Genomic DNA, 21,409 nt, shown 5'->3' with positions numbered 1-21,409 from the left:
GTCTATTTGAGGCAACTTCTGGGCAAAAATTAACATACAATTATTAAATACTTACCTATATAAAGTGTGCCAGTGTATAATAAAAATATCATCTTGTGTAGCAGTCGTCATCATCATAATCAATTCTTCAACGGCCCAATACTGAGCACAGGTCTCCTCTTAGATTGAAAAGGGTGAGGCCAAAATTCACCACACTGGCCAAGTATGGATTGACTGACTTCACACACCTTTAGAACATTATGGAGAACTCTCAGGCATGCAGATTTTCTCACGTTTTCCTTAGCAAAGCAAGTTTCGGAGTTATGGCTTAAAACGTACATAACTCCATAAAGTTAGAGGTGCGTGCCCGGGATCGAACCCCGAAGTACCCGACAAGGAGGCCAGCGTTTTAACAACTAAGATATCACCGCAAGACTTAAAATATTGCTTTATTATTATAACCCAGATCCAATGACTTCTATGTTTGCCCAGATCCACACCGCCCTGAATGTCTATCCAGTCTCAAATCACTTTATTATTAAGACCTAGATCCCGCGACCCGAAGGCGTGTTTCAGTTTGACAGACAACCCCCGTATTTTAATAGGTCGTGTACCACCTGCGACCCGTATAACGAAAGTTATGTTTCCAATTTTTCCCCGAACCGAAGAACTAGATCGTATTGCGTCCCGGCCATTGATATACTACACCGGAGATATATCGGACGCACGAAACGTTTTGCGTCTTCATTCCTCATACGCATGGCTAAGGTTTGTAATACTCTTCCGCGATCTGTGTTTCCTACCAATTACAATCCGGGTATCTTTAAAACAAGAGTGAATAGGCACCTTCTAAGTAAACGCGTCCCATCTTAGACCACATCATCACTTTCCATCAAGTGTGATTGTGGTCAAGCGCTTACCTATAGTGAATAAAAAAAAATATATAGTTTGGTTTGTTTGTCATAGATTATTTAGAGCTTTTTCGACTGAATCGTCACTTGTAGGTATTATTATTCATCATCATCATCATCTTCAATCGATAGACATCCACAATTGGGTATAGGGCTCTTGTAGAGATTTCCACAAATGGTCTTGCGCCACCACCTACATCCAGACTCCAGAGGCTCCATGCGATTCGTTTGATGTCGTCGGTTCACCAAGTGGGAGTCTTCCAATACTGCATCTTCCGGTCTGAGGTTCTTCATTCCAGCACATAAATCACCGCAAAAAAAATCATACAAAATACCCGAACGTCTTTTATATGATTTTTTTTACGGTTTCATTGTTTTTATGCAATATTTTTCAAGAGTATCTTTGGGGTTCTTGTATCAACGATTGCAGCATCCATTTTGCCCTTTGTGCCGGTAGAATCTCACATCTCTCGACGCGCGATATTGCATCGGCATCGATGAATTAAAATTTTCGAAAATCATGACATGACGCAATACAGAAATATCCGTTCAGACATTTCGGAATGCCTTTTTCATTTTATGAGATTTTGATTGTACGAGTCAAAGGGTTATATAGCTCGCGTTAAATTTTAAACTGAAAATATGAAATCTCATCGTTCTGATTGACAGTCTCTACCTGTTATTTTTTTGTTCAATATAAATTTTATTTGTTCAGGCGTATTCAGATTTCTGAGAAACAGTAGAATATAATAGATTTTTATTCAAATAGACTTTTACAAGAGCTTTTGAATCTTCAAATAATTTACCACTGGTTCGGAATGCCGTTCCTACCGAGAAGAACCAGCAAGAAACTCGGCGGTTGCTCTTTTCAATAAAATATCATGCATTATCTTGCATTTTTAATTAATCAAGGGTTATTTGACGATCGAAAAATCGGCTCTTAGTCGCTTATACCTACTTCTATATTATGATGAACTCTCATGCTTACAGGTCCACTTACAATTTTTCCTTCACTGTTAACGTCACTGATATTTTAATTCCGAAAAATTAGAGGTGCACCAAGGATCGAATTCCCCGACCCCGCGTTCGGGAAGTGGAGGTCTTAACCACTAGGCTATCAGGGCAGGTTAATATCATACCTACTAGCAATATAAGAATTATGGCCTAAACTAAATTCCTTCATGAATCCTGGACTCAGTATAGATTACTGGGCCGATGGTGGGATGAGGTGATGTATGCTAGTGTTCCCCTCCCCATGATAGTACTAGTAATATAATACCAGCATAAATAGTTATACAACCACAAGTCATAATACTTGGTGGACTGTGGTCAAGTGCAAACAATAAAAAAAAGAACTTTGTGAAGATCGAACCAGCGGGATAAATCTATAAAAAATCCCATTAACCTTCAAATATTCAACAATTGATAAACCAAAAACACAAAAACCCACAGTAGCCATTACAATCCAAACATAGACGCCGGAAACACGAAAAAAAATATAAACTATGGTATTGTTAAGGTATAAACCTCGACGTCTTAGAAATGTCCAATTATGAGATCAGTCTAACGCGTATACGGTGAAGCGGGTGGTGATTATTTTGTAAGTAAGACTTTTTGTAAGTGAGCATTTAAGTTTTTTAATTACAATGCAATTTCCCCAATCGCAATCACCAAAGCCAATTTATATTTTAGGCTTTATTGCTCATTATGTGGTATACAAATCAATTGTGCATTTCTTATGCCCGTCTCCGAGATACAAGCTACCCATCTCTGTACCGAAGTTCGTCAAAATTAGACAAACGGATAGAGGTGAAAAGTTTACAGATAGCCACACAGAGCTTTCATACACACTTTCGCACAGATATGGAGAAATAGGTGGACAGATCATCCATTAGATGAATCGCAGGGAGCCGCTGGATTCAGGCGGCGCCGACCAGTCCCAACAAGAGACCTATGTCCAGCAGTGGACATCTATTGGTTGACGTTGATGATAAAGTCGATGATAGATGTGGATATATTCGAAAATTGATATCAAAATGAAATTTTCATTCCAAGAACCTTTTTGTTTACATAACAGATTATTATTTGTCTGCTTTTCAGTTTAAAAAGTTTGTAATTTCTAATCAAACAGGCTTTAGATTGAATCGTCCGGACTATAAATATCCCTTCTCCACGGGTGGTCACACGTCTACGTCACAATGGCCGACCTTTCGGATAAGTCCGATTGTCGTCCGGACCCTTTTACAATGCTTTTTTATATGGCACCTTTCGCAATGGCTGGACCATCTTAATTTGTGACCCTCTTTGTTAGTGTTAGTCAAAGACAACAGAGTTCCAGCGTTCGCTCTAAGGTAATAGAGAATAGAGAAAGCCCCTGTGTTTAACACACAAGTGTGTATGGTGTGCACCATACACACATATTATTAGAACGATAGGAAAACCCGAGACAGGTGATAGTACTGATAAGATACAAAATTCAAAATAATTTTTTTCATTTAGACTTTTACAAGTTCTTACCATACCACAAAAACGCGAAAAAATAAATAAAAAATCTGTATTTCTAAAGTTCGCAATGTATTGCAAATGAAATCATCTGACTGACGCTAGAGGTCAACGAACGTTGCGTAGATATGTGCCGCAGGGCAGGGCATTGTCCCCGCGTAGTTTTGCACCCGGGATTTTAAATAAATGTTAGCTAGCAGTCCTGCATGCCACTGGCTAGGTAGATATACAATATTATTACAAAGTTAAAAATAGCGTTCGGAATCAGGAATCCCTGTACACAGAATTGTATTTGTTAAAGAACAATATCTGTGAGCGGAAGTCGCTGTAATAATACAGCCTTTGCATCGCAAATGCCTTCTCCCTACTCTGTTATTGGATTACTTCATCTCTTGTATATTCAACGGTAGTCTTCAGTAAATAGCTGAATGAGGTTTTCAATTTGAGTTGTGTAAGCTTGAATTTATTGTTATAATCTATTTTTAGAGCTCCCTACCTCAAAAAAGGCATTCCGAACCAGTGGTAGATGCTCTTGACGATTCATAAGTACTTGTAAAAGTCTAATTGAATAAAAATATTTTGAATTTGAATTTGAAAAGGAAAAACGGAACCCTTACAGGATCACTTTGTTGTCTGTCTGTCTGGCGTTTCTGTTAAGAAAACCTATAGGGTACTTCCCGTTGACCTAGAATCATGAAGGCAGGTAGGTAGATTTTATAGCATAAGAAAAGGGAAAAATCGGAAAACTGTGAATTAGTGGTTACATAATAAAAAAAATTAAGTGTTCTTGAACAAATAATTAGAATTTTCAAATTTCAAAGTAAGATAACTACACCAAGTGGCTTATCATATGAAAGGGTTTTACCTGTACATTCTAAACAGATTTTTATGTATTTTTATGTATAATAGTTTTTTGATTTATCGTGCAAAATGTCGGAAAAAATACCGGAGTACGGAACCCTCAGTGTGCGAGTCTGACTCGCACTTGGCTGGTTCTTTCTGACTCAGCGTGATGACTTCATGAACCCGGATGTCCATTACATCCTTGTTTAAGCACCAATTAGTTACGCAAATTCTTAAAGGTGTATTTTGATCTGATCTCACAGGTAAGTTATGTTTTATGTACAAGCTTATCTTTTTTAACCCCCAACCCAAAAAGAGGGGTGTTATAAGTTTGACGTGTGTATCTGTGTATCTGTGTATCTGTCTGTGGCATCGTAGCGCCTAAACGAATGAACCGATTTTAATTTACTTTTTTTTGTTTGAAAGGTGGCTTGGCTTGATCGAGAGTGTTCTTAGCTATAATCCAAAAAAACTGGTTCAGCCGTTTAAGAGTTATCAGCTCTTTTCTAGTTTTCTTGTAGAAAAGAAGGTTAGATAGTTCATAATATTATGTCAATTGACAAATGTCAAGCTGTCAAGATGGACGTTACCTAGATACATAATTATTTATTTGAAAATGATGTTTTGGAAAACTCAGATACTTTAGATCGTAGGCGCGGAATAGTCCAAGAAAATCAGTTCAGCCGTTTGAAAGTTATCAGGTCTTTTCGGTCTTTTCTAGTTACTGTAACCTTCACTTGTCGGGGGTGTTATAAATTTTTAATTTACACTTGTTATACCTATTAAATAGCGAGAAAACGAGTAGGCTGGTTACCTGTGATGCCACTGCCCATGAAGTGCCATGAACATTTGCAGCACCAGAGGAACCCGAATGCGTTGCCAGCTTTTCAGGAATTCGTTGAATAACCCTATATTCAAGGGCCGAATTGAACCAAAAACGAAATGTACACTTACAAAAAGCATTATGCGCTATGGCATTAGTTTTTATTAAAAAACTGTCAAAGTGCGAGTCGGATTCGCACACTAAGGATTCCGTACCATGGTACGAGATATATATACCTAACACTTTTATGTAGAATTACCTACTACTAAGTAATAATAACGGACTGCGCCATCTATATGCGATTTAGTAAATAAAATTTTACGTGAACACATTCAAATTTTTTTCGTGTGATATAACCACAAATTCAAGGTTTTCGGACTTTACCTTTACTTGTGCTACCTACCTACCAATTTTCATAATTCGAGGTCAACGGTAAGTACCCTATTTCTAAGGTTTTCTTGACAGACCCAACAGATGGACAGACAGACAACAAAGTGATCGTATAAGGGTTCCTTATTCCTTTTGAGTTGGGGAACCATGAAAACTGAAAAACTACACCTGAAAAGTTAGAGATGAGTTTTCGGGATCTAATTCTAGACCACCCCGAATAAGAGGCTATTCTTAACGACCATCACCGCTTGTCGTCATTAATGATCAGTCATCTTGAACTTGATTTCAAATTAGTTTTGGTGATTTTTATCTACCTAGTCTGCATAGGAGTAATTTTTTATAATGAGTTAGGATTAATTACTCACTGTTATTTAAAAGCGCGGTAGGCAGGTATGTAGGTTGTTTTAATCATCTCCTATTCATTAAAACTTTTTTGTTCACGAGCAAAAGTTGAAAAGGCCAGAAAGTCAAGGTGAAAACTATTGATTTTTTTTAAATAAGTTAAAAATAAAATTCTATCAAGTAATACAGTTGTTTATAATATGTTATGGTGTTCGGCTAGATTTAATAAATTAAATAAACAATACAATGCCCGCGTGGATAAGTTTTTTTTTTTAAATTTTGAAACAAGAATAAAGTAAGAGTAATGTATTTAATCACCCCGTCAAAATGCCGTAAGAACTCTTGGGATAAAAACTACTACCCATGTGAAAGTGTTTATTAACCGACTTCCAAAAAAGGAGGAGGTTCTCAATTCGTCGGAATCTTTTTTTTTGTTGGTTTGTCCTTCAATCACGTCGTAACGGAGCAACGGATCGACGTGATTTCTTGCATGGGTATAGTTAAAGAGCTAAAGAGTGACGTAGGCTACTTTTTATCCAGAAAAAATAGTAGTAGGCATCAGCCATCTAGAATAAAATAAAATAGAATTGATACATTTTTTATACAAATTAACTTTTACAAGTACTTTTGAATTGACACTGAATTTATTACTGAGTTGGTTTATTTTTGGTGTTCTTAATATAAAAATGAAATAAACGAAATAGGAATAAAGTAGGAGTGACGTATTTAATCACCCCGCCTATTTACGCTGGCAACACAGCTCCAGAGGGGCGCCGGGCGTGAATGAGAAACTCCGCAATGACCATAAAGTTGGGTAAACTCTAGACGAACTAGCACACTCAAGTTTTGTAATTATCCCGCGTAACTTCAGCCACGTAACGAGTTACCGGAGTGTCATATTTTTTTCATATTATTACTTACCTACTTCGTCTCTACGAAAAGTTTTATAAAAACTCTTGATTTTTTGGCATAAAAATCACTATCCATGCGAAAGTGCGTTTGTTTGATGGTTTATCCTTCAATCACGTCGTAACAGAGCAACGGATTGACATGTTTTTTTTTTACATAAGTATAGTTAAAGACTTCGCTCAGTTAATCATCCCAGCACTTTAATAAGTTAAACTAAAAAAATCACAACTAAATTAAATAAAATCTAGTTTCAATTCAATATTCACGCACTAGATAGGCTACTACTAAATATTGGAGCAATTCCGAAAAGTTTGCAGTATCAATTTATAAAAATGTCACAAATATGGCGGAACAAAAGCGGATATTCGCGTTCGCCAAACTCAATTTTAGACTTGCCAATGCAAAAATAATTTATGCTAATAATTTAAACTGAAAAACTAAATGAAATAAAAATATAGTTTCAATTCAATAATCACGCACTAGATACTACTAAATATTGGAGCAATTCCGAAAAGTTTGCAATATCAATTTATAAAAATGTCACAAATATGGTGGAATAAAAGCAGATATTCGCCGTCGCCAAACTCAAATTTAGACTTGCCAATGCAAAAATAATTTATGCTAATAATTTAAACTGAAACACTATCTGAAAAACTAAATGAAATAAAAATATAGTTTCAATTCAATAATCACGCACTAGACTAGATACTACTAAATATTGGAGCAATTCCGAAAAGTTTGCAATATCAATTGATAAAAGTGTCACAAATATGGCGCAATAAAAGCCGATGTTCGCGCTCGCCACAGAAGCATCAATTTAATGAGTGTCGCGGGAATAGACTATAAATTCTACGATCGTGATAACTCTTGAATATAAAATTCAAACTATTGCTTCTATTTTTCGAATACACACTACTTTTCAGAAGAATTAAGTCGTAGTGCAGTTCGGATAACAGTTGTTTAACTCTAATTTAAATACTAACCAATCAACGCTCTTGGCCAGCGTGATGGACTATGGTCTAAACCCTTCTCATTCTGAGAGAAAATCCGTGCTCAGTAGTGAAACAACGATGGGTTGATCATGACAGTGAATGGATACCGTCCACTCATAACTCTTGAATATGAATTTCAAACTATCGCATTTATTTTTCGCATGATGAACTGATTTGAACTTTTCATGTTAGAAGGTTTGCTTAGGTAATTTGTACAATCTCTGTAAGTATATAAAAAGAGAAGTCGTGACTCACGAACTGACTCATCAACGCCCAACCCACAAAAAACTCCACCTCTCCCTTGGAACTAAAAAAACCATCATTTTGCACAGCGGGTTTTTGAATTTTCGAAGTTCCCAATATTGTCATTGGTGAGGAAAATCGGGAAGCTGGAAGAGCTACCCATAATGTTAGCAGTGATTATTTGAAACGAGTAGGTAGGTACAACTCCTTTACGATGCCTCGTGGTCTGATGGTAAGTTCATGGGAAAATATATTAAAATGACAGACTCGCCTTTGTCATGGATGTGACGAAATTATGACCAACTTTCTTATCTCATAAGTTGTACTTATCTATAAAATATATTGTCAGTAATAGTTTTGAAATCTTAAGTTTATTGAAGCTTCAACATAAAGCCCCACAACTTAGCATGTCCAAATCCAATATTCGTGGGTTAAAGGAATTCCAATAACACCATCCGTGACTGAACTCCTTAGAGGAAAGTAACAAGACATTTCGTGTCCCGCCACGTTTGAACGCTGTTCAATTGGTGGCCATTTTGAAATTGGTGGCACGACACGGTGGCGTAACTACGACTTGTTACTGGTAATTTATCGCTTAATCTCCACTTATTAAGGTTCCCTACCTCAAAAGGAAAAACGAAACCCTTATAGGATCACTTTGTCGTCTGTCTGTCTGTCGTGTCTGTCAAGAAACCTATAGGGCACTTCCCGTTGACCTAGAATCATGAAATTTGGCAGGTAGGTAGGTCTTATAGCACAAGTACAGGAATAAATCTGAAAACCCCGAATTCGTGGTTACATCATTAAAAAAATAATTAAAATATGTTTTTATTTTCAAAGTAAGATAACTATACCAAGTGGGGTATCATATGAAAGAGCTTTCCCTGTTTATTTTTATGTATGTATAATAGTTTTTGATTTATCGTGCAAAATGTTGGAAAAATAACCTCGAGTACGGAACCCTCAGTGCGCGAGTCTGACTCGCACTTGGCCGGTTTTTTTTTAAAATTCAGATACAAGTTAGTCCTTAACTGTAATCTCACCTGGTGGCATGTAATGCTGCAGTCTAAGATACAAGCGAGCTAACCTGGAAGGGGTATGGCAGTTTTTATTAAGCCCATACCCATTTTGTTTCTAAACGGCGTCGTACCGGAATGCTAAATCACCTGGCGGCACGGCTTTGCCAGTGGGGTGGTAACCAGCCACGGCCGAAGCCTTTTGTGAAATTTTTAAAATACAGTTTTTTTTTTTTTTTTTTCGTGTTTTTTGTGGTATCTTATCATCAGTACTAACCTGTCTTTGTTTTTACTAGCCTTCTGGTTACACTTTGTATATGTACTTAGTAAAAATTCAAAATGGTTTTTATTTCTCATCTTTTATCGTCCTTTTCAAAGTACGATTAGGATAAAAAATTCAGGCAGGCATAATAAATCTCATCATAATTGTATTTCTAAAGATTAGAGTAATCCCCTAGAAGTAAAAAGTAAACACAAACCAAATTAATGCCGCTCTCGATAAAGCCTTCTTAAAAGTTTTTGCTTTTAGGATTATTTTTTCCCCTCCTTTTGTTGTTTTTAATCAACTGCCGAGGAAAATGGAATGATTTATGGACTGTTCACATTATACAAGTGGATCTTGTAAATTCAAATATGGAACTGACTGGATAGCGTGGTCTATTTTCTAGTAAGTATTTTTTTAATTGTTTCACATTATCCTAGTGGATCTTGTAATTTCAAATATGGAACTGACTGGATAGCGTGGTCTTCTAGTTAGTATTTTTTTAATTGTTTCACATTATCCTTGTGGATCTTGTAATTTCAAATATGGAACTGACTGGATAGCGTGGTCTTCTAGTTAGTATTTTTTTAATTGTTTCACATTATCCTTGTGGATCTTGTAATTTCAAATATGGAACTGACTGGATAGCGTGGTCTTCTAGTTAGTATTTTTTTAATTGTTTCACATTATCCTTGTGGATCTTGTAATTTCAAATATGGAACTGACTGGATAGCGTGGTCTATTTTCTAGCAAGTATTTTTTTAATTGTTTCACATTATCCTAGTGGATCTTGTAATTTCAAATATGGAACTGACTGGATAGCGTGGTCTATTTTCTAGTAAGTATTTTTTTAATTGTTTCACATTATCCTAGTGGATCTTGTAATTTCAAATATGGAACTGACTGGATAGCGTGGTCTATTTTCTAGTAAGTATTTTTTTAATTGTTTCACATTATCCTAGTGGATCTTGTAATTTCAAATATGGAACTGACTGGATAGCGTGGTCTATTTTCTAGTAAGTATTTTTTTAATTGTTTTATTCATCATAGGCACACGCTTGACCACAATCTCACCTGATGGAAAGTGATGATGTGGCCATAGATGGAACGCTAAAAGATGCTTGTTCTCGTTATAAAGATACCCGATTGTAATAAAGTTGAATTTTTACCCGACTTCGCGACAGCTAACAGGGTTACGTTTTTCGTCCCATCCTCCAGATAAACTTTATCTAACGGATAAAGACATTTTGAGAGATTCCCAATAGAGAAACTGTCATAACGTCGAATTTAATCTTTGGATAAAGTTTATCTGGAAGTGGTGAAACTGGCCCTTAACCATGCGATAATCATAGGTTAGGGTTAAAAAATAATAAAACCAGCCATGTGCGAGTCAGATTCGTTCACGAAGGGTTCCGTACCATTATAGGAAATTGTGTCATTTTTTTGTGATGTAAACACAAATTCACGATTTTTGGTTTTTTTTTCCTTTATTTGTGCTATAAGACCTACCTAACTGCCAAATTTTATGATTTTAGGTCAAAGGGAAGTACCCTAAGTATGGGTTTCTTGACAGACAGTTAACAAAGTGATCCTATAAGGGTTCCTTTATTCCTTTTCAGGTACGAAACCCTCAAAAGCCTATATTCACGCGAATGAAGTCGCGTGCATCAGCTTGTATCTATGGCATAAACATCAAAACTGTAAACGATAAAGAGCCATGCGTCCAAACATCTCAAATACAGAAATGCCATCATCATACATTTGGTAGACGTGACGGGATTTACAAACGAAAACGATCGCGGTTTCATTTGGAGCCGAATGTCACGTAATGTTATCCAATTTCCGATGTATAGGCCCGGTTTTATAAAAAAAACTAACTGACTTGTCCCGGATTCGCATGAATGAGCTAAAAAAAGTATTGTGTCTATAGAAAGATCTTTATTATAATTGTATTATTTTGATTTGTTCTACTCGTACATTGCTGCTTCACTAAGTGCTATTAAAATAAGTTTTCCTATAAAACCTTCAATGGATTAGAAATAAATGTCAAATGAGCTAAGTGGCCATCATTCAGTGTTGATCACTGAGCGAAACAACCCGCTCGCTGGCACCCTTTTGCCTTAAATTCTTCCTTCCGACACTAATCTTGGCAATGAGAATTGGATTCCTTTTTGTAAATGTCCAAAGAAAGCTAGCTTCCTTCGCATGATGGTGGACGAACTCATGTTTTTCTTTGTGGACGAATTCAAGTAACCTAGTTGTGGGCCAATTCAAGTAAGTGTTAAGTATAAAGCAGTACCAGACGGTATAATTGTGCAATTTTCTACAGTTGTACATTTTGAAAGTTTGCAGGCGGTTAGTTACTGCCTTTTTATTTAGAACCCAAGTTTTAGATACACAGATGTACAAAAATTCTGGCTTTTATATCGACAGCATCCCAACGCTTTATTTTAAGAAGATGCGTATAGTATCTTCCTTATCGCACGTAAAGAAAATTACTCTATAATGCCCGGATTTTATGTTAAAACTTCTGCACCTAATTCCAACTTTGGCGATTACAGCGTGGATAATTATTATCTTTATGGCGACATGGCTTAGTGGACAGGCTCGTTTTGAAAATCTTCTTAGTTGCTCAGGTTTAGAATCTTTTTTCGACTTTTTTTAGTGAGTGATATAATAGTTATCACTACCCATATCATTCAGTAACCATATTTTAACGCGAAAGCTGGTTTGTAGACTTTGTTTGTTTATTGGTTTGTCCTTCAATAACGTTACAACGGACCACCGGATCGACATTATTTCTTGCATGGGTATAGTCAAAGACCTGGCAAGTGGCATAGGCTACTTTTATGCCGGAAAATCAAAGAGTTCCCACGGAAATTTTAAAACCCTAAATCCACGCGGATGAAGTCGCGGGCATCAGCTAGTTTGTGTAATAAGGGGCCAAAGTGATATTTTGTTTCTCGAAAGTGTTATTTGATTTCGGAGCCAAGCCAAGTAAGAAAGCTCAAACTAGTGAGAACAATATGCACTTGGCATTCGTAAATGCGGATTGGCAGACTCTTGTTCTCTATCTTCTAAATACGGATTGGCAGAGTCTTGTCCCCTATTTTCCTCTTCAACCAATCAATCAATCAGCCTGTTTGCGTCCACTGCTGGACATAGGCGCCAACACACACGATCCTCCGCCTTCCTCATCCACCCACTTCCCGCTATCCTCTTAAGGTCAATCCAGCGGGTCGGAGGTCATCCCACACTGCGCTTGCTAATACGCGGTCTCCACTCCAGAATACATCTGCCCCAGCACCCATCAGTTCTGCGACAAGCATGGCCTGCCCACTGCCACTTCAGCTGGCTGAATGAAGAGTTTCTTGCTGGTTCTTCTCGGTAGGAACGGCATTCCGAACCAGTGGTAAATTATTTGACGATTCAAAAGCACTTGTAAAAGTCTATTTGCATAAAAATCTATTCTATTCTATTCTATAAATAACGAGGTCTCTTCATGAATCGTGACATATAGCAAAAATTTAAACAGCATTACCGTGACAGGATCCAATATTCATTCCGAAACACGGATTCCAATAAAACGTGCCGTGACGTGACTAAGTTCGTTACGGCCAATGACTTTCTAAGCAAGGACATCGCACTGGCGCGCATAACAAGGGACCAAGTAAGTGTGCTTATACTCGGTGTAAGCACACTTTCTTCATTAGTCGCATGTTGACTGCAAAGCTGTCAAGACGCCTAAATGCGCGATCAAAAAGTGCCAAAATAATACGTTAACGACGCAGAAAAGAGATGGTGTGACTTACCACCGGTAAGTTAATTTTATTTACGTAAGATAACATGCGAAAAATTGTAAAATATTTAGTAAAACCATTGAAAACACTAGAAATATCTAAAATTATTTACAATGTTCCCATTCCTTTCTCTCACGCACATCGGAAAGAGACAGATGGAAGGGCGCGTCACGAATGTCGGAAAAACAAAACTGTGGAGTAGCTTTTTTTTGTTCAATGTAAAATCTATTGGCCATTATTGTATCACATTTATTTTATTACTAGCTGTGCCCGCGACTTCGTTCGCGTGGAATAGCTCTCAGCGCGCTTTATATAGCCACGGACGCTCAGGCGCGAGGCGTGTATCTGTACGTTAAAAATGTTCGCCGTGATTCTTTAAATTGACATAACTTTTTTATTTATGAACCGATTGACATGAAATAAACACTAAATGTTAAGTGAAGCTTACTACAATATATTAGTGACAACCGTATCTAAATCGAATAAGCCGTTTCTGATATTAGCGTGCACAAACACACAGACAAACAGACAAAAAAAAATTAATTACAATTTCGGGTTCGGCATCGATAAAAAAAAAGTAGCAGGGGTTGTTATTATTAACAACCCCTGCTATTTTTTTATATATATTTCCATTGTACAGACACCACTTTTCTACAATTTTATTATATGTATAGATAGATCTTTTGACGACCTCCAGTGCGCAGTGGTAACGCGGTGGATTTGTATGACGAGGGTCCCGGGTTCGATTCCCGGCTGGGCCGATTGAGATTTTCTTAATTGGTTTAGGTCGGCTGGTGGGAGGCCTTTGGCCATCTTGATTCAAGGCCCATCTTGAATCCGCCATTTTGGTTTTATTTTTCAGCTCCCTGTCAATTGGATGAAGTTCTGAGTGATATTTGTTCGAGCACCCCCACCTATCTTCAATACCCTGGCCGTGCTCCTCACCAAAATCCTCAATCATCAGCTCTATCCATATTTTTCCTCCGAATCATTTTTTGTCCTCTATACGAAACCATCGGTAAAAAAAAAAACATACAAAATTTTACAGAAGAGGTGATCAAATGAGTCAGTCAGTCAGTCAGTCAGTCAGTGAATCAGCACGAGCAGAATAGTATATAGTAGATATAGATATAGTATAATAGTTTCATATTTACAAAAACGAAAAATCTCTCAAAGAAATAACAAAAATTAATAGTGCTACACTACTCCATTCCATTTTTTGTTCAAGTTTGCTTCTAAAATCACCTTATTCAGCTTCGAGTACAATAATCGATTTACATTGCGGCTTAATCACTGAGGTTAGTTTACAGGACTTGAATGTTAGCGGGAATGTATAAATGGAGCAGTTGAAGCTACATAGGGTGAATTTAGAAACGTGTGCCATGTTTGGGCTCTTGTGTTGTATGCCGTGATGTGTCCATGCTTAGAAAGTCATTGGTTACGGCAAAGTAACGGGCCATTCCGTGTCCCGCCACTTTTGATCGCCCGTCGAAACTGTAGTAACTCCACTGCGAAGACACGCCTTGACAGCCGCGCGTAAACTTGTCTGAACTCGAAATTTATGGCCGATGCTTTTTGCTTTCCCTTTCCCCTAAAAAAGTCAAGTACCCGGTCAAGTGCGAGTCGGGGCCCTGCTCTTTTAGGGTTCCGTACATGTATGAACATCATATTTTTGCTATAAGAAATATTTCTTTTCCTAGCTAAAACATCGCAGTAAACCGTGAAAGAAACACCTATCGCATTGATCGATAGTGATGAACACATCATTACACTTTTGCGCTACAAAGTCGGATAAAAAGGCCCGGACCTTGTCAGTTGTTAGGTTAAGCTTTACTTAGTAATTTAAAATTTATCGCTCGCTCGTTGCGAGTCAGAAAACGTAGTTTACTTTGCTTGTTAATTTTGTAGTACTAACATTGTTGATGCCGTTATTAATTTGTAAGGATTATGTTAAACTTATACCCACCTAACGGTTGTACCGTTTTTAGGGTTCCGGAACTTTTATAGGGTCAATTTGCTGTCTGTTGTGTGCCTGTTTGTCCGTCTGTCCGTCTATCGTGTCGGTCAAGAAAACCTATAGGATCCTTCCCGTTGATATAGAACCATGAAATTTGGCAGATAGGTTGGTCTTATAGCACAAGTAAAGGAAAAAAATCCCAAAACCGCGAATTTGTGGTTACAAACATTAGGAATGGGTACAATTTAAATGCTCACCAAAATAACTTTTAGACCAATTTGGTGAGCATTAATCCATTCTGGCAGGTATTTCCAGTACCAGCATATTTTCTTGGTAGTAAAATAGGTACTTTTCTGGTAGGCGTTTAAACATAAGCCATTAGGAATTAGGATTAGGTAGTGAATTGTCATTTTAGGTTTTTTTGTTAGAATTTAATTTATCGGTCATAATATGTGATAGGTATACCTTCTCGTACGGTACCTACTTAGCTCTTTCATTTTGTAGTGCTAATTTTGTTTACACCCTTATTAATTTGTAAGGGTTGTGGATTACGTAACGCTTCTGTTGACTCTTCTAATTGGGTTATACAAGCTAGTGCTTGTTCTTGTAGTTCGTGATTTATTAGCTACTAGCATTTTGGGTTGCGGCACGCCGCAGTACAAAGCCGAATCGATTACACAATTCATAATTATAAAACACTAGCTGATGCCCGTGACTTCGTCCGCGTGGACTTAGGTTTTTAAAAATCCCGTGATTTTCCAGGATAAAAGTAGCCTTTGTCACTCTCCAGATCTTTAACTATAACCATGCAAAAATCACGTCGATCCGTTGCGACGTGATTGGAGGACAAACCAAAAGAACAAACAAATCAGAACTATGCATTTTTATTTTATTTTTATACTAGCCGATGCCCGCGACTTCGCCCGCGTGATTTAGGTTTTTTGAAATCCCGTGGAAACTCTTTGATTTTCCGGGATAAAAAGTAGCCTATGTGCTAATCCAGGATATTATCTATCTCCATTCAAAATTTCAGCCAAATCCGTCCAGTAGTTTTTGCGTGAAGGAGTAACAAACACACACACACACACACACACACACTCACACACACACACACACACACACAGACACAGACACACACACACACACACACTCACACACTCACACACACACACACACACACACACACACAGACACACAGACACACACACACACACACACACACTCACACACACTCACACACACACACCCACACCCACACACACACACACACACACACACACACAAACACACACACACACACACACACACACACACACACACACACACACACACACATACAAACTTTCGCCTTTATAATATTAGTGTGATAACCATAAAGTACTGACAGCAGTACTTTATTAGGATTACAATCTAGCCTACGAGAAGCTAATAAGTATAAGTAATATTATGTTAACCTAAACTCATAAAAGTACTTATATCTAAGAGTCCGTCCATTGACATATTTCTTAGTTTATCGTTAGTTAATTAATAATAATTTTGTCTTAAAGCTAAATAAGTGTCGAACTGAAGAAACAGCACTTAATTGTTAATTATTAAAAATATGTACTCCTTTACAGAGAATCATAAAAAGCAAACGAATCAAGACGAAATTAAATATTTAGTTACCCTCAGCGGAATTCCTGAACAAGTTGCCGGATTTCGCGCTGCTCAAATATTTAAAACGGACCGCAATTCTTCGAATTACAAAGCAATGTCCTTTAGAGGTGTAAAAACATTGATGACAGTAATTTTTTCATAATACACAATAATGATAATAGATGGCGCTGTTTGGCATTATTGAGAAGCATTATTGCAAATTTCAACCACATCCAAAGACTGTTTAGCTCTTTTTGCATCTAATGTTAATAGTTAACTAATACAATGTATAGTTGTAACTATGTTATGGGAATTATGGTGTACGGCGAGGTCTCAGTTCGGGGCAAAGCACTAGTAATATAATTATTGATGAAAACACAACCACTCTTTTACACTGCGCGTAGAAAGCAAACGAATTAACAGGGCTCTCTCCTTCACTTACTCCATACAGTCGTAGTCCCAATTTCATTTGAATATTAAGCAACCAAAGTCCATGAAATTTTGCAGACATATTCTAGAAACTAATATCTATGCCTGTGGTGTTTTAGATTTTTCTAAAAATATGTAGTTTTAAAATTACAGGGGCTCAAAAATTTGTATGTGAATTTTTACGACCGCGTGACTTTGAAACCGAATATTTTAACGGAAATCTGGAAAACCACAGGCATAGTATTAGTTCCCGGAACTTTTCTACAAAATTCCATTGAGTATGATTGGTTAGTATTCCAATGAGAGACGAACTACGTTTGTATGGAGCGAGTGACGGAGAGACCCCTTTTAAGAAGGAAATCCACCTCAATAGGATTTATAAAGGAGTTGCCAGATTTCGCGCTGCTCAAATATTTAGACCGGACGGCGATTCTTCAAATTGCAGTCCTTTAGTTGTCGCATTAAGGCGCCTGCAATCCCTGTTAAAGCTTCTATATTTGTCAAAAGACGGATCCGGAGTTAAGCTGGCAGCTATTCGGGCACACTGCCACAATTTTCTTTTCCAGCTAGGTCTTGATTTTATTTCTCGATAGGAAATGCAGTGTCCCCTAGCGTTTGCTAATCTTTTTCTGGCTTTTAAATCTATTTCTATTGAACCAGTATTGATGTTTATCTTTGATTTCAATTTGTTGTCAAAAGTATTTCGATTTCAGCATATAATAATAGCATGAAAAATCTGTAACAGAACAAAATTTTCAACAACAAAATAAGCCTTAAGTACTGCTATTATAAATAGATAGTCTATCTGTCTGTCCATCGGTTTGTTAGCTCTTCACGGCACATTGAATGTTGGTACAGAGATAGCTTGCATCCCACGGATGGACATAGGTTACTTTTTGTCCCGAAAAATTAAAAAGTTCCTTTGGGAGCCAAAATCAACCAATACACCAACAAATTATCACATTTTTGCATTTTTAATATGGGTAGTGATTATTCAAAGACACTTAGTGGTATATTTTGTTCCAGTGCCAACATCAGACGTCCAAGGCGTGCTGGGGAAGAAGGCGTCTCTTCCCTGCGACATCCAGCCGCTGCACTCCGACGACGCTGTGGTCATGGTGCTGTGGTTCAAGGAGTCGGATGGAGAGCCGCTATACAGGTAGTATCTTATCAAATACCTAAGGAAACGACGCCTGACCTTGACGCTTAATGCAATCTAAGATGGCAGCCATCCCATTTAACCTACATCCCTTTCGAGTTTCTACTCGGCATTGTACTGGAATCTAAATCGCTTGGCGGTACAGCTTTGTCGGTACGGTGGTAGCTAGCCACGGCCGAAGCCTCCCACCAGACCAGACCAGAGATTTAGAAATCATAAAATTCCAAATTACTATCAGGAATCGAACCCGGGACCTCTCACATAAGTAACATAGACTGCTAAAATCAAAACCTTTCCTTTTGACTTTGCCGTAGTCGGGTAAAAAAGAAAACAGATTCCATAACGTCTTTTTTTCAGCTACGACATCCGAGGCCGCTCCTACAACCAGCCAAAGCTCTGGTCATCACCACTGGTCTTCGGCAACCGCGCGTACTTCAGAGGAGGAGCAACACCAGCAGTGCTGATGGTTGACAACGTGATGGCGGCTGATGCTGGCGTCTACAGATGCAGAGTAGACTTCAAGAACTCGCCCACTAGGAATCTGAAAGTCAATTTTACTGTTATAAGTAAGTTGAACTTGAATTTGGTAACTCATTTTTAGCGTTCCGTACTTCAAATGGCAAAAAGGAATACTTTTTTAGGGTTCCGTACGTCAAAAAGAAAAACGGAACCCTTATAGGATCACTTTGTTGTCTGTCTGTCTGTCTACCTGTCTGTCTGTCGTGTCTGTCAAGAAAACCTATAGGGTACTTCCCGTTGACCTAGAATCACGAAAAGCAGGTAGGTAGGTCTTACAGCACAAGCAAAGGAATAAATCTAAAAAACCGCGAATTTGTAGTTACGTCACAAAAAAAAATGTTTGTTAAAATTCAAAGTAATATAGAGCCCCATATACAATAATTATTTATACAGGATACTTCTATCTACTTAATAACCATTTGTTTTAAAGTTTTTCCTCAAAACTTGTTAGTATATTATAACCAAATTTTAATAATGATATAGCAATTTCAGCCTAAAACTTTTATAAAAAAGTATTTAATTATTTTCTTGGCTCGTCCATATTAATTAGTCAATTTAATTAATCAAATTAATTAATCCAATCCACCTTATTCTTTATTCCAAAAAGAAGTTTAGAAATAAGTTTTCTTAGTTTTTCTACTGTTCTCTACGTTCGCTAAGATAACTTCGAAATCCTATTAAGGAGTTTTCCACTAAAATGTTGTGTTTCTTTTATTTTAGTACCACCGAATCGGCCAACGATATACGATGCGAAAAGAAGAGATCGCACGAAATTAGTGGAGCCATATAATGAAGGATCTAATGTACTTCTTATTTGCGAAGTGGAAGGAGGTGAGTCGTTAAACGTATAACTAAATAATCGTTATTTGTTATGCAAGGCTGCAAAGTTGTTATTTTGGCGCGGGAGTTTCAAGTATTGAATTTCAAGCCAGCGAAGTATTCTAAGGTTAATTATTCAAAGGAAGGAGCGCAAATAAACTTGCAGCCGTGCGAAACACACGACTTTTCATCTCGCTACAGCGAGGAAAACGATAGATGCAAGAATCTTGCAAGAATACAAGAAAATTTTGAATAGTTTTTAAGGACGAACTGCGTTTCTAAACGTTTAATTATGTAGTGTTTTTAATTGAAAGGAAAAAAGTTAGGTACGCTCTTGGTAAGCCAACCAATGACTGCAGTTCGTCACGTTCGAATTTCAAATTAACTTTCCCCGCTAGCGGTTAAAATGGACTTTCCACGTAGATTTCGACTGACGAAAAAAAAGGCTTTCTGAACAAGTGAGATGGAAGGTAAATGATCTTTTTTATTTTGACCATCAAGGATCATACTGCTCATTAGTAACCCAGAATGAGAAGGGTTTAGACCACAGTCCACCACGCTGGCCAATTTGTATTGGTAGCCTTCACACACCTTGGAGAACATTATGGAGAACTCTCAGACTTGCAGGTTTTCTCACATTTTTTCCACCGCTAAACCATATTTTTAACTACCGACCCAAAAAGAGGGGTGTTATAAGTTTGACTGTGTTTGTCTGTGGCATCGTAGCTCCTAAACTAATGAACCGATTTTAATTTAGTTTTTTTTAGTTTGAAAGGTGGCTTGATCGAGAGTGTTCTTAGCTATAATCCAAGAAAATATGTTCAGCCGTTTGAAAGTTATCACCTCTTTTCTAGTTACTGTAACCTTCACTGTGTTATAAATTTTTAATTTACACTTGTTACTTGCTTAAAATGCGCATAACTCTGAAAAGTTAGAGGTGCGTGCGGGGATCAAACCCTTGACCCCCATAATCTTAACCACTAGTAAACTTATTACTGCTTTTATTTAAAAGAATTTTAGCCAAGTTTATTATGCTGACTAATATTCCCCATTCCCCTCCAATTAAGCGTTAAGCTTGTGCTGGGAGTAGGTACAACAATAGTGCAACCGGTGGGGTTTGAATCGGTGACCTATCGGTTTTCAATCCGCTCCTTTAACCGTTGAGCTATCGAGCTATTTTATGTTAGTAATGTTAAACATTTTAAACTAGGGTTTCGTATTTCTCTGTAATGAAAACCTTCACTATTTTCTCTAATAAATTAATTTTACTTACAAGAAAATCACTCAAGTGAAATCCCACAAGCTTTTGTTGGTTGAACTTGCTTTAAATTGCAAACTGGCAATAACTATGATTGACGAGCTGACGAGCAAAACGGTGTATTTTTCTTTGCTTATTTGATTCAGATAGAAGTAAGACCTTGACTTGATATAATATTGGTACCTTCAAAAAAAGAGTAAATAGGAACCTTCTGCACAGACGCTTGGCTGCATCATCTCCTATTTGATGAGATTGCAGTCAAGCGCAAAACTGTATAATATGTAGTTATAAATAAAAAAACAGCCAAGTGCGAGTCAGACTCGCGCACCGAGGGTTCCGTACTCGGATATTTTTCCCAACATTTTGCACGATAAATCAAAAACTATTATGAATAAAAATAAATTAAAATCTGTTTTAGAATAAACAGGTAAACCTCGTTCATAATATGATACCCCACTTGATATAGTTATCTTTCTTTGAAAATTCAAACACATTTAATTTTTTTTTTCTGTGATCTAACCACTTTACAGTTTTCGGATTAGAATAGAATAGAATAGAATAGATTTTTATTCAAGTAAACTTTTACAAGTGCTTTTGAATCGTCAAATAATTTACCACTGG

The 21,409-nt window shown here is 37.3% G+C and overlaps 1 protein-coding gene across 1 annotated transcript in view; it reads left to right on the top strand.

The window, feature by feature from the left end:
• The window catches only part of LOC123875350 (hemicentin-1-like), a 293,979-nt gene that overhangs the window by 243,496 nt on the left and 29,074 nt on the right, over nt 1–21,409 (top strand). The window contains exons 5-7 of the mRNA XM_045921127.1: nt 18,060–18,192; nt 18,550–18,758; nt 19,432–19,542. Of these exons, the coding sequence (XP_045777083.1) occupies nt 18,060–18,192; nt 18,550–18,758; nt 19,432–19,542 (453 nt within the window). The remainder of the gene's footprint in view (nt 1–18,059; nt 18,193–18,549; nt 18,759–19,431; nt 19,543–21,409) is intronic.

This window comes from Maniola jurtina, chromosome 19 (assembly GCF_905333055.1).
Source record: "Maniola jurtina chromosome 19, ilManJurt1.1, whole genome shotgun sequence".
Classification (NCBI taxonomy): domain Eukaryota; kingdom Metazoa; phylum Arthropoda; class Insecta; order Lepidoptera; family Nymphalidae; genus Maniola; species Maniola jurtina.
The sequence above is the reverse complement of the archived record's forward strand: the minus strand, read 5'-3'. Positions and strand labels throughout refer to the sequence as shown.